This window comes from Tenrec ecaudatus, chromosome 16, assembly GCF_050624435.1.
Source record: "Tenrec ecaudatus isolate mTenEca1 chromosome 16, mTenEca1.hap1, whole genome shotgun sequence".
Lineage (NCBI taxonomy): Eukaryota > Metazoa > Chordata > Mammalia > Afrosoricida > Tenrecidae > Tenrec > Tenrec ecaudatus.
Genome location: NC_134545.1, coordinates 74,812,198 through 74,826,122, shown reverse-complemented (window position 1 = coordinate 74,826,122; position 13,925 = coordinate 74,812,198). Strand labels below are relative to the sequence as shown.

Genomic DNA, 13,925 nt, shown 5'->3' with positions numbered 1-13,925 from the left:
TTATGGATCCAACAACTCGGTCTTAAAATCTGGGTTAGTGAGCCAGTAATAGTTGGGTTTTTTGGTTTATTTATGTTATGCTCTTTACATGCTAGTAATACAAGTACCCAAGTAGCACATATGGTTGCGATTCAGACTATTAGCCACGTAGTTAAGTGGTTCAAACTCAAACCAGTCCAGAGGCATCTCCAAAGTGATCTGCTTCCAAAGGCCACAGCCTGAAACCCGACAGAATGCAGTTCTACTGTATACACACTATGGCCACAATTGAGAACGGACTCAACATCCACCAACAACGCCTACTATTAATAACAACAATCCACTACCCCAAGTGGAGGCAACCACTAAACCGGGCTGTGTTCCCAAGAGTATAGCAATCATATAATGTACGCTAGGAAATAAACTGACTAAGAATGAGTGAAGGCTGAATTCTCACCTTCACAGCCTAAAATGCTAATCTACACAGAAATCCATCATTAACTAGAACATACACAATGCATTAAAAGGAATAAAATGGTTTTCCATGCTAAAGAATCATCACGAGAAACTTATTCCAAAGTGTCTGCTGATCATTGTATTTGTAATGGAAAATAGTAAGAAACTCTGATGGCACAAATGGGGAAGTGCTTGACTGCTAACTGAAGGTTGTTGGCTTGACCCACCCAGTGGCTCAACTGGAGTACGATTTGGTGATGAGATTCTATATACATTATAGCTCACAAAACCCTATTGAGTAGTCAACTGTCTCATGGCCCGCTGTGAGTTGAAATAGACTCAGCAGTACCCAATAACATGGAAAATTGTGTTGACTTTTGGTTAAGGACTGGGACTAAATGGCAGTTTAAACTCTACTTCACTTTTATAGTCTACAATCTCTCAGTACTCCCTAAAAATGGCCACTGAAAGTTTAAATAGTATAATACACAGTATGGTAATAGCACTCACTTTCAGCAGCACTTACTTTGACTTTTCGCTGTTCTTTAAAACATTAATACACTTTCCAAGGGTCAGTAAAGAGGTGTTGATGTTTCCAGTCTCTCTTAACCTCTCACCTTCGTTCTGTGTCTTCATGCTTCGTTCTGATCCAGCAAGATCACACAAAGACAATCTAAATCATCCAAAATAATAACCATTCCTTTAAAAGTCCTTCAGAGCAACTCAAATAATCACAATTTTTAAAATGATCAACTTACTCACTGACTCGTATTACACGAGGCATTTCAGAATCTTCAATCTGTAATATTTTTACAGTGAATATGCTGTGACTAAAAGGAAATATACAAAGACCAAATTAACATCTTTTCATTTTTAATTTTTGCATACTAAACATGAGGCAAACAAAACACTAACTGAAACTCATTGCCATTGAATCAATTCTGACTCAGAACAACACTGCAAGAGCAGAACTGCCTTTTTCTCCTGCTGAGTGACTAGTGGGTTCAAACAGCCAATTTCTGAGTTAGAAGCTGTTTTAACTATGAGGGCTTGCTAAATAAGAGACACAAGCATCTTAAATCATTGAGTCCAAAACATCTAGCCATACCTCCAGCATTATAGTTTCCAAGTAGCTGACAGATATTTCAAGCTAGTATTCCATTATCACTAACATACCTGCCCACCTTAACCAATTAAAGAACCTTTCAGCTAGCCCAAATCTCTTACACCTGCTCTCTGTCTTGACCTTCCATCATAGGTTACGGATAGTGCTTTTTCCCCCTTACCACAAAAGCTGTTTTAAACATCTTGCCTCTGCAGTATATAACCTTTTGCTTTCCTAGCTTCAATCCTTTGAAAAATGTATCCTTATTTAATGTTTATGATTCAACTCATGTAGTACTTGTGTTCATGAGTTAAGTAGGAAAAGCCCAGAGAAACGCTCACCTTTGTAAGCAGCATTGAAAACCACCATACTCATATAAAAAGTACTAAATACCTGAAAGCCTTTCCTCAAATCCATAAGTTTGTCTGAGTGTTCTACACTTTACAGGTTATTTGTAAGCCTATGAATCACTTCACATACCATAGACCCTGTTACCCACTGGAAGCCGAAATTACTGAAATCAGCAGGGTATATACCCTGCTTCATCCAGGCGGATACCATAGGTTTGTCCCTTACCTTCTACTAGAAGCATTGTTCAGTTTTGTGAAGGCAACACTCTTGTTCTTTATTCCTACTTTCAAAAGTCTATATGCTTCTTTGGCATCAGATACTTGAATCCATTGAAGATCTTAAAAAAATACACATGCATCAATTTGTAACATAAATTTTGTTCTACAAATTAAATCTCTTAGAAGATCTGTTCCTAGCAACGCACAGTAAAAACTTTTTTAGTAAGACACCTTAGATAAAATCGACACAGCAACTCTACTTGTTCCTAGCGAGAAGGTACAGAAGAGGATATTATAATGCTGTATTTATATTATATATATTTTATAATTTTTATTACACAAAGTAAATGCTCTTCAATTGTCTGCCAAAAGGAAAATTCAAAAGTAATATTCCTGAGAATTAGAAGCCCAGACATAAAATTAAAATAACAAAATATACACTAAACTTGAAAAATTACCCAGATGTGACACCCGGCACGTTGCAATCCACTGGTGACTCATAAGTCAAATGTATTGAGTCATAAGCAGCATTTTTTTAAAATGATATAGAATAGAGAAAATACAAAAGTCCATTCCTTGTATTAAGAATAAGAACACTTACTAAAACTATGAGTTAGAAACAAAGTTAAATACATACACATCTTCAAGCCGTGGCCATGAGGCTACTAATTCAGTGTTTTAATATGGTTTATAAACACCACTGGGAAGCCCAGTAACATTTCAGAGGTCTAATATGACTGCTCAACGACTTTTCCCATCTCCACTGATCCTCATGCAAAGGTAATCCAACAACAATAAATTGCATTTAATTGCTAACAAACATTTCAAAACATACTTGCAAAGCACAACTACCTAGTGGTCTCTTGATATTAACAATTCAGTGTAAAAGATTCCATTTCTAGTTTGCTTCCATAAAATATAAAAGAAATATTTGGAGGGCAAAATACCTTTTATAAAAGAATAGCCCTTGACATCTTGGGAAAGGCGCAACATCTTTCGTTTTTGGAACTTGGATGATACAGGAACAAATAAGTCATATATATATTCATTGTAAATCTCAAAGAAAGAAACCCACACAGAAAATTTAATATTATTATCCATAGTCAAGCTGGCTTGTTCACAATCTGCCATGGATTCTTCAAACTCTGAGACATTCAAAGAATTTATTAAACTCCCTGTAGAAAATAAAGAGAATTAAAAATTAAATTAGCAATTAACTAAAAATAACATAAAATATCAAATAAATCAAGACTCTTAGAATTTTAGTCTATTTTTATCCTTAAAAAAAATACAGTATGGTACCAAATTGAGATTAAAGGACATGAAATGATAAGACAATAAAATATCAATATTTAATCCAAATATAGCTTTGTGCGAACATTTCAGAGATGAAACCCTGCAAGACAGTGCGGAAATGCTCCTTAGTGTTCCCAAGATTGTTCATCTTATGGGAGCACACAACCTCACGTTTCTCCTGTGGAGTGGGGGCTAGTGGGTTTGAACTGTCAATGTGGAAGGTTAACAGTCCAATACTTAACTGACTAGGTCACCAGGGAGTCTTCAACATTCTAGATAGATATGTAAAATTGTCTGTATTATTTCTGGTATGGTATTACTGATTATGTTATTAAAATAACTAGATTTAGGAATGATTCAAATTTTGTGATGATCATTTTTTTAAAAGTTGGAAAATAAACTTTACCATGAAGAGTCTCAGAACTATCATTATGCACAGCAACCTAAAAAACAAAGTTAAAAGGAAGCATATTTAGTTATAATTGAACAACCAGCATACTAACCACCTATTCAAATAAGTCATCTACCAAACCACAACTTGTCAGCCTCTCAATTCATGACTTCTGTTTATTAGTTTTCTTATACATTACACCCTTATATGAGTAAACTTGGAGCCACAACAATAATGTTTCAGATATTTTGCACAATCCCGGCCATCCACAGGCAATCACTGTTAATATTTCACTACATCCCCTGGTATTGCTTTCCCTACTACTGATGCACTCCCCATAATTAAAAATTATCTGTAAATATTCCAGGAGTGCGTACCTGAGTAGGTGTAAGACAACATAATGATTGTTTTAAAAAGCATCTACATTCACAAAGCTCTGTACATATAAATACCATAAATATCTTTATAAATTATTTTCCCCCACTCCGGATAGGGCAAGATATGACAAAATAAAGATGTATAAATTACCAAGGGCACATGAGGGATAGGGGAAAGGGAGGGAGGGGGAAAAAAAAAGAGGACCTGATGCAAGGGGCTTAAGTGGAGAGCAAATGCTTTGAGAATGATTGGGGCAGGGAATGTATGGATGTGCTTTATACAATTGATGTATGTATATGTATGGATGGTGATAAGAGTTGTATGAGTCCCTAATAAAATGTAAAAAAAGAAAAGAGGAGAAAAAAATGATGAGGGCAAAGACTGTACAGATGTGCTTTATACAATTGATGTATGTATATGTATGGACTGTGATAAGAATTGTATGAGCCCCTAATAAATTGTTAAAATTAAAAAAAAATTATTTTCCCCCTATAGTACAATTATTATCTTAGGGTATTTTTCTAAAACTAGAATTGATGATAAAAAGATACTCCCTCTCCCCGCCCAGACACACACACACACAAAAGTTACATTTTCCTTTTCTCTTAATATACTCAAGCACTCACTGCCATCAAGACAATTCAAAGTGACCATACAGGACATAGCAGCACTGGCCCTGTCGGTTTCTGAGGTTGTACATCTTTATGGGAGCAGGAAGGCTCTCATCTTTCAGTGGGCAGCGGGATTCTGACTACTGGCCGTGTGGGAAGCAGCACAATAGGTAATCACACCACCACCAGGGACCCTAACCCTACAAGGCGCAGGAAGGTTGTAGAGAAATAGAATCAAAACATAATGTAATGTTCCCCTAGCTTCTTTGAAGTCCTTAATATATTACAGTTTTTAAGTAAGTTCTTACAAATCGGGGGAACCAATGACAAGGATCTAAATGTGACCTCCTCCCTGAGGGACGGACAACAGGAAAGGGGGTGAAGGGAGACGTTGGACAGAACAAGATAGGACAAAATAATAATTTATAAATTATCAAGGGTTCATGAGGGAGGGGGAAAAAAGAGGACCTGATGCAAAGGGCTTAAGTGGAGAGCAAATGCTTCGAAAATGATTAGGGCAGTGAAGGTACAGATGTGCTTTATATAATGATGTATGTATATGTATGGATTGTGATAAGAGTTGTATGAGCCCCTAATAAAATGTTAATAAATAAATACCAAAAAAATCAATAAGAAAAAGTCAAATTGTCTTAAATGGGCAAACAACATGTCTGGCAACTTCTGAGAAATTCTTTTTGTTTTTTCCTGAGAAATTCTAAGACACACAATTTACCTCAAATGATTTGTCCTGTAGACAAACTTATATACAAATATAGGTTTAACAAGAGCTTCCTTACTGAACTAAACCAAAAAGACAAAGCCACTGCTTATCAAGGTGATTCAGGCTCATAAAGACCCTGCAAAGCAGAGGATAACCACCCCCCAGTTTCCAAGGCTGTAAATATTTTACGGATCAGCCTCAACTTTCTCCCACAGAGTAGTTGATGGGTTCAAATGCTGACTGCAACCCACCAGAGCTCCTCAAAGACTGATTAAATAGTGAAGAGTGAAAAAATCTAAATGTCCACCAAAAGAATATATAAAAATATGATTAAAAAATAATCACACAAGGAATATACAGTAAAACAGGTAACAGCCTTAAAAATTAGATAGCAAGAGCTTTCAGATGTGTTAAATCAAAGACTAAGTTAGAGATAAGCTCTCATTTTTGTAAAACAAAACAAAGCGTACTCTACATATAATAAAAGTACATGAAAATATATAATCATACATGACTGTGTTTTACCCCCCACTTAGCTGCCCTGCAATGCCCCTCTCCTGTGAATGTACATTGTTTATGCATCTACAGACATACATAGACAGTTGTTTGTATGGATTTTACACAAGAGAAAAATAACATGTTCTGGGTCTGCTTTTGCTGTGTTTTTTTTTTCTCGTGAGAAATAGAGTAAGTATGGGAAACAGAACGATTTCATACGGAACTTCCACATTTCCCCCACATTCCCTTGTTTAAACTTTGAATACATTTTACAATAACTTCTAAAAAAAATCTATGTATTATGTAAACTCCCCAAACTCAATGGCCACTGAATCAGTTTTGACTCCTAGTGACCCTACAGGACTGCGTAGAACTGTCCCTGTGGGTTTCCAAGACTGCAACTCTTCTCGGTAGTAGAAAGCCTCATCTTTCTCCCACTGAGCAACATGTGGTTTTGAGCTGCTGACTTTGTAGTTAGCAGCCTAATGGGTTACTCACTACACCACCTGGGCTCCCTATGTTATATAAAGTACAATGTTACTTCCACAATCCAAAGGATTTTAAAACTATTTACATTTGTATTGTTGAAGCATTCTTTCTCTTTGTAAAATACAAAGCAGGTATGTCTTCAAACAAGATTATCAATATTTTTGTCAAAAAGGAAAAGTAACCAGCACCACCAGTCTAATACCGGCTGAAACCAACTAAGGATTGATAAAACTCGAGATCTATATACATTTTATGTACTAAACACTTCCGTACCTCTTTAATTTGCCGAAGCAATGCATTTTTGTAAGCAATTTCTTCTTTCTCTTGATCTGGGGGTAACCGTATGTATTCTCTGGATCTATGTGGTTTAAGGTTCATCTTTGTATATAGTCTTTCCCGAAGACTGTCAAATAACACATGGAAAGTTCGAGGCAGGATACCAATATTTTCTTCTGTACCTGAAAAGAACTTTTGTTTTACACCTACTCTTCTTACACGTTTTTGCATTTTTGACATTTCAATTTTAGTAAACAATTTATCATACAACTATTTGTGCATTCGTCGTAAGACTCTAACAGTAACTAATGCCAAGTGGGAGGCAAGGGTAACACTGACTGTGAAGGTCAAGGTTATGTGCCAATATAGCTGGGCCATGCTTTGTAGTGGTTTGGGAGTTATGTAATAATGGAGAAATGCTCCATGCTCCTATAATGCTGTGTTTAGAAGTGCTATTGGCATTGTGGATTCCATGTTTGTCTTTGAACCATGAGGTCAGCAGCCTGAACTCACCAGTCGCTCTGTGGTAGAAAAACGTGACTTTCTATTCCCATAAAGACTTACATATACCCTCGGGAATCCAAAGGAGCAGCAGTTCTACTCAGTCCTATAGGATCGCTATGAGTCAGAATCAACTAATTAGCAACAGGTATACCTCTAGTACAAAAGAGCTAAGAGAAAGTGAGAAATTGAGGAATCACTCCAAGTTTTCCATGACTTTAGTATCTACTGTATAACTAACATTAACTATTCTGATATAAATCTGAAATTAATATTTAGATCCAATAAGATTTGTACTCCTCCGAGTTACAAAGTATACAAAATAAATATAAAATGTGTTTCTGGCTATATTATCACAGCTATCTAGTTTCTAAATTTTCATTAGCATCATACTCTTATGATATGGGGAAGGTAATTTCACAGTAACCTAAATTAATCTGAATTAAAAGGCATTTACAGTAGTGACAGAAATTATACAATTATTCTGAAAATAGGCATATTAGTGCTGCTGTTTTTTCCCTATCAAGAGTAAAGCAATGCATTTACCTTGTACTGTGTATGTCTTTCCAGAGTTGGTTACCCCATAAGTAAATATCAGCCGACTTTGTCCTTTCAAGAGATCCTTTATGAGCTGCATAAAGCAACCCTCAAAGAATGCCTTCTGGGTAGTTTCTGGGCCAAAAACCTAAGTAAGCATTTTAAACATATAACTTTTTAGAAAACTCAATCTAATTGTTACATTAAGGACTCATTCTTTTAGACCACCATTATTCACGCCTACAAGTACACTTGACAGTTTAACCACTAAGTATCAGAAAGTTTTAAAGATTGGAATCTAACTCATTCAATCAAGTTTTGAAAAGAACTTACCACTTTTTAAAAAGGGGACAGGGGAATTAGAATACTATATAATGATTAATTTACTTCCAACTATATGATAGGGGGCTTTTAAAAGTTCATGAAATGTGGACTGAAATGAGAATGGAAATTGTCTAAAAACCTTTTGAAGTCCCCTCATCTTTATGAACTTGAAATTTCAGCCTATCCTTTTGAGAAAATATTACAATGTTTAAAAGCTAAGGTTTAATAAGTATAAAATGTTTAGTTCATATTACATATATTATTAACTAAGTTGACCCTAGATAATATTTTCTAAAAAAAAAAGCCAACTGCTCAGTTTCTCACGGGTACCTACCTTAGTAAAGCTGAATTTCTGTGTCATCTGCCCAAAGCTTTTCTCAGTGGACTGACTAAAGATATTTTGAGGATCTTTAAGCAGAATGGTCTGTGAATCCAAAACACATAGACATCCCTGGAACATATGTCCACAATTAGTAAATCAGCAATAGCATTCTATCCATTTAGTGAAAATAAATGTTAAAACGCAATTAAATTCAACACCAACCTCAGATTCACGCTCCTTTTCTGATTGTGTTAATGGTCTTATTCGAAGACAAACCTGGAGATAATCTTTGGGTTCCAAATTATTTATCTTAAAAATGAGAACAAAATTACTTTAAAAAGAAGTACAGAATGTAATTTTTCAGCAGTCAGCTTTTCCATAGCGACTGGTTACTTTGTCTGAAACTAAAAAGAATCTAAGCAAATCGTCTCAATTCTATTTTTTTTTATCCCCAAACCATTTTATTAGGAGCTAATCCAGACATTATACCATTCCATAGAACAATCACATCAAACAGTCTTGTACAGTTACTAAAATCAGTTTCACTGAAATGAAAAATAAACTCAGTTTCAAAGCATTTTCTTCCTTCTTGAACTCCTTGATAACAGTTCCCCCTAACTTCTGTCTCCCAACCCCCACACCTCAAGAACCCTTATTCTAGTTATTGTCTCTATACGTTTATCAACCTTGGGTTCCATATACCAAAAAAACAGGAAAACACATTAACAAAGATTCAAGAAAGCTCCCAACAATGACAAAAATAACAGAGATAAACCTCAATATGAAGAGAAAAAAATTAAAAACCAGATTCAGCACAAAGTATATGATAGGGAAGATCAAGTGACACGATTCTAACCATTTACGTCAGATTTATCATTTTAATCGACTATTGTCATCTCTCTAATATTGTCGGATAACCAGGTTATTCCCATCTCTCAATTATGGTTACAGGGAAATCATGAGAGGCTTGTTTATTCTTTCTGTAGATCCTACAAATGTATTTTGGGCTTCCACTTTCTCCATAGCCTTCAGCACACCAAAATCTCATCATTTAAGCTCTGATATGATTTCCTCTTTTGGCTTTGGATTATTTAATTTACAATCCTTGGTTCACGGATGTTGGTGTGCTTATGAATGTCTTATGCCCATATAACTCTATAACTAATAAAATTATCAAGGACTACATTGTTATTTAAAACAAAAACAAGTATTATAGAAAAATCATAGATAACCAGACTATTCTATTAGCAGACAAGCAAAACAGTCTATTATCCCAAATGCTTAATTTCATCATGCATTTAGATTATTTATTGTTCACTTGGGGGGAAGAAACAGAATTATTAGCTCTTTTTTAAAGTATAATTTTAAATGCATTCTAAAATAAAAAACTTGGATAAAATGCAAACAATTCTTTAAAGAACACAACCTAGGTAAACAAGACACACACAAAAAAATCAGAAATACTGAACAAGTTTATATCTTCTCAGCAATACAAAAAAATAACCAGAAACCTGTCACATTCCAACTTTGGTAGCTCCCTGGTAAATTCTCTCACAAACATTTAGGAAAGTAAGCATCAAATTGCCAATAAACTCTTTTAAGATGCGATGCTCCAAAAACTTTTAAAGGAAATGTAAGAAAATACTTCTCAACTTATTTTAGGAATTCAACATAAACTTGACACCAAAGCTTAGCTGCAAACATTCCTTTAGAAAATATCAGTAAGTGTAATCAAATAATATAGACAAGAGATAATACACTTGAATAATGGCTTAACCCAGGAATCCAAGGTCAGTTCAGCATGAAAAAAAATCAATCAGGCTGATGGCCCAGACCAAAAAGTAGAAGTGCAGGTTTACCATGACCTGGCCTTGAGACGCAGGCATCCTTGTGTTAACGCATACGCTCCCAATGCCTACTTTGGCCTCCAGTCCTCTTTGCGGTACAACCAGTTGTACAAACTAGGGCAGGCTTCTTGCTGTGCCCCTCATCCCATCCTGAATACATGGGCCTCTATCTACACCCCAGACTCCCAAAGACCTCTTCCAGCTGAGTAGGGCTGCACATCCTGCCTGGGCAACCCCCCCCCTCTACCTTTTCCAGAAGGCAGTACTCTGCACACTATCCTGCCCACCCTTCTCTGAACCCCATTCTGCTCATCAGAAGTTGCACACATTGTTTGTAGCAAGACAGAGGAAACATGTTATCTCTAAAAAAAAAAATGTAACAAGAACCTGACCACCCAATAATTGTGGTTAAGAATGAAGTTATTTATTTCCAGTTGGACTGCCATCAAGTTAATGCTGACTAACAGCAACCTTATAGGACAGGGTAGAACTGCCATGCTGGGTTTCCAAAACTGTAACTGGTCATGGGAGTAGAAAGTCCCATCTTTCTCCCATAAAGTGGCTGGTGGCTTAAACTCCTGACTGTGCATTGCATCCGAAGTGGTAACCACTAAGCCACCAGCGTTCCCATAGTTAACATACTTAATTAGTTGGACCAATTACTTGAAAAAGATCTTGGAATATTTCTTAGGGCCTAGAGGTATGACACAAAAATTACTGACACACCAATCCCATCAAAAACCAAACCCACTGCCACGGAGTCAATTTCAACTCATAGTGATCCTAAGGCTGTAGAGCTTTATGGGAGTAGACCACCTCATCTTTCTCCCTGGGAGTTTCCGAATCCAAAAGTCCAGGCCTCTCTCTTCTAGGAAACCCTCCCCAGCGAAACATAATCCAACCCTTTCCACTCAATCATGATAGTCAATATATTTTTTCTTGTACTTACCTCAGCGCCTGAAGCAACTAAAGAAAACTCATGAGAGAGATAAAGCTTAATGCCATCAAAATTTATTTCCGAAGGCCTTTCAATCGGGTCAGCACTAAAAACATAAGAAGGTCTGGGAGCCCCATCTTGATTCAAATTAGATTCCATTCTGTAAGAATAATAGCATTTTCTTCAGACAACCTTAGTTAAGTCAGCATGCAAACCAACCTATAGCCATATACCTAGAAGTAGTGCAAGGAAAGAGTAAACTGCTTTATCTATAACACACTGACCCGTAAGAAAAAAACTACTCATTCAAAACCAAATATTACCCCAACCTGCCACTATTATTCATATGATCCAACCTAAATCTACAGAGTACATGAGCTAAAGTAATCCCTAAGGACACAGTAAAAATAAATAGTCAACCTCAGCCTAAAATCCTCTCAGGCTTTAACTACTAAGAGAATCATCCTGGCAGTATAGTGGTTACACAGTAGGCTGCTAACGCCAAGGTCAGCAGTTCAAAGCCACCAATTGTTCTACCAGAGAAAGATGGGACTTTCAACTCCTGGAAAGAGTTAGTCTTGTAAACTCACAGGGGCAATTGGACCTTGTCTTATAGGGTCACTATGAGTAGGCATTGACTCAATCAATGGCAGTGAGTTTGACTTGATTTTGGTTAGGTTATTTTAGTTATTTAAAGTCTTCTGGAAAATGTTAAAGATTTTGTAATATTTTAGCATTTATGAATTAAACTTACCTAGGAAATTGATTTCAATTAAACCCTTTCAACTGAAAGAATGTAGCAGTCAGAAGAGAATCTAACAAACACCAAACTCACTTCCACCAACTGCATTCCATTTAAAGAAATCCCAGAGGGCAGGGTAAAACGACCCCAGTAGGTTTCTGAGACTTTAACTCTGTACTGCAGTAGAAAGCCTCATCTTTCTCCTGCGGAGCAGCCAATGGTTCCCAACTGCTGACCTAGCTGTAAGCCACTAAGTCACAGGGGTCCTCAAACTAAGGGCCGCTGAGGACATTTAACTGGCCCGCGGAGTTTTTGCCCCCTCCTTTTTAACTTCAAAATGAGATATGTGCAGTGTGCATAGATATTTGTTCATAGCTTTTTTTAAAAAAAAACTATAGTCCGGCCCTCCAACAGGTCTGAGGGACAGTGAACTGGCCCCCTGTTTAAAAGTTTGAGGACCCCTACACTAAGACACCTTATGTCATCTAATATATGGTAAGTCTGTACCTGAATATAACTGAATATGTTGTAACATCTCAGTGAACTGCTACAACTGAATTAAACATCAAGTCAAAACTGGTAAAAGTAACCTTAAGGTTAACCTCAAGTAAAAAAATATTAACATTCATTTATTTACTGAGAATCTACTCAACACATATTAGCAACCAAAAAAGAAAAAGCTTCATGCTGTACTTTACCTTTGACAATACTGGAAAGTATGCGGAATAGTGACTCCCAACTACGACCCTTTACTCAAGAAGAAAGTAGTGAGTACCCAGTTTTTCCTTTCCACACTAAAATGCAAAAAGCCTAACGAAAATGTACATTTTTAATAAAGCCCAGCAGACTATAGGATCAACCAACGACGACACAAATTTAACATTCTTTTGCTCTAATCTTTCGTGTATATTTAGTGATGTTATGAAAAAATTGAAAAATAACTTATTGTGGTTTCAGAAAATATTTAAAGCATGCAATTTACAGGTGAAAAAGAAGGGGGGGTTAAGGAATCCGATGAGGTTTAAAAAAATCACTGACCTAAAGCACTGAAGAACAGTTTGCAAATACACTGCAGTACTGGCTTGACACTTCATAATGTCGATGTGGAAATGCCCAGAAAAAGATACGCTTCAATTAATTCTTGTTTTTTTAAAAAACAAAATTTTCTAGTAATCCTTTTTAAAAATTGCTGCATTGGAAAGAATATTTGCACCTCCTAAATATTAAGGTTAAAGAGTTTTGTACTGATTCGTATTTCAACCAGCAAATTTCCCCAAAACGTTTTTAAAATCGGTGGAGAGATGAAGTCTAATTCACTGCAGCATTTCTCGGGCCCTGCCTGCAAGGGGCGGCGGGGGCGCGCTGGGTTACGCGCTGGGTTGCTAGCCGCAGGATGCGCGAAAAGTTCGCTCTGTGCGAGAACCGTGAGCATGTCTGCTCTCGTTCTAAGACTTCTCCACTGAAACCCTGCCAGGAGTCGCTATCGAGCCGCAATGACCTGATGAGTGAAACGGGGCAGCGCCCAGCCTGAACCCCTGATTCAAGCAGTGCAGTCCTAGCGCTGAACGAGACTCCCCAGGCTAGGTGTGGCGCACGCCACAAACTTTCAACTCGCTGAGGGGCCCCAAGCGCCTTGTTTCGCAACGCGGTCTCTCACTGGAACCTGAGGGCCGCCAGGAGCTCTGCCGAGACCGCCAGAGCCGTTTCCCACCGAAGGCCCAGCGTGTGGTCTTCGCCACCCCTCGCCCCGGTGCCCTCACCCGCGTCCCCGCCTTACCTGCACGCGTCGCCGCGCCACCTAACTACGCCACGGTGTTTTCAAATTCAAACGACGGCGGCCGGCGCGCCGCGCTGCATGCTGGGAGTGGGCGGGGCCGCCGCGCGCCGCCTGCTGGAGCTGCCCCCCGGCTCCTCCCGCGCCCGGAAGAAGGTTTCAAGTGGGCGGA

General features: G+C 37.5%; 1 protein-coding gene across 4 annotated transcripts in view; it reads right to left on the bottom strand.

Moving 5' to 3' along the window:
* KIF20B (kinesin family member 20B) overlaps positions 1-13,838 on the bottom strand; it is a 61,084-nt gene extending 47,246 nt beyond the window's left edge. For all 4 annotated transcript variants that reach the window (XM_075534132.1, XM_075534133.1, XM_075534135.1 and 1 more), the window contains exons 1-11: positions 13,757-13,838; positions 11,250-11,397; positions 8,676-8,762; positions 8,466-8,582; positions 7,817-7,955; positions 6,767-6,951; positions 3,812-3,848; positions 3,057-3,284; positions 2,117-2,228; positions 1,194-1,265; positions 962-1,108 (exon numbers count right to left, since the gene is read on the bottom strand). In XM_075534132.1, the coding sequence (XP_075390247.1) occupies positions 962-1,108; positions 1,194-1,265; positions 2,117-2,228; positions 3,057-3,284; positions 3,812-3,848; positions 6,767-6,951; positions 7,817-7,955; positions 8,466-8,582; positions 8,676-8,762; positions 11,250-11,396 (1,271 nt within the window). In that variant the 5' untranslated portion in view covers position 11,397; positions 13,757-13,838. The remainder of the gene's footprint in view (positions 1-961; positions 1,109-1,193; positions 1,266-2,116; positions 2,229-3,056; positions 3,285-3,811; positions 3,849-6,766; positions 6,952-7,816; positions 7,956-8,465; positions 8,583-8,675; positions 8,763-11,249; positions 11,398-13,756) is intronic.
* Between the last annotated feature and the right edge of the window lie 87 nt (positions 13,839-13,925).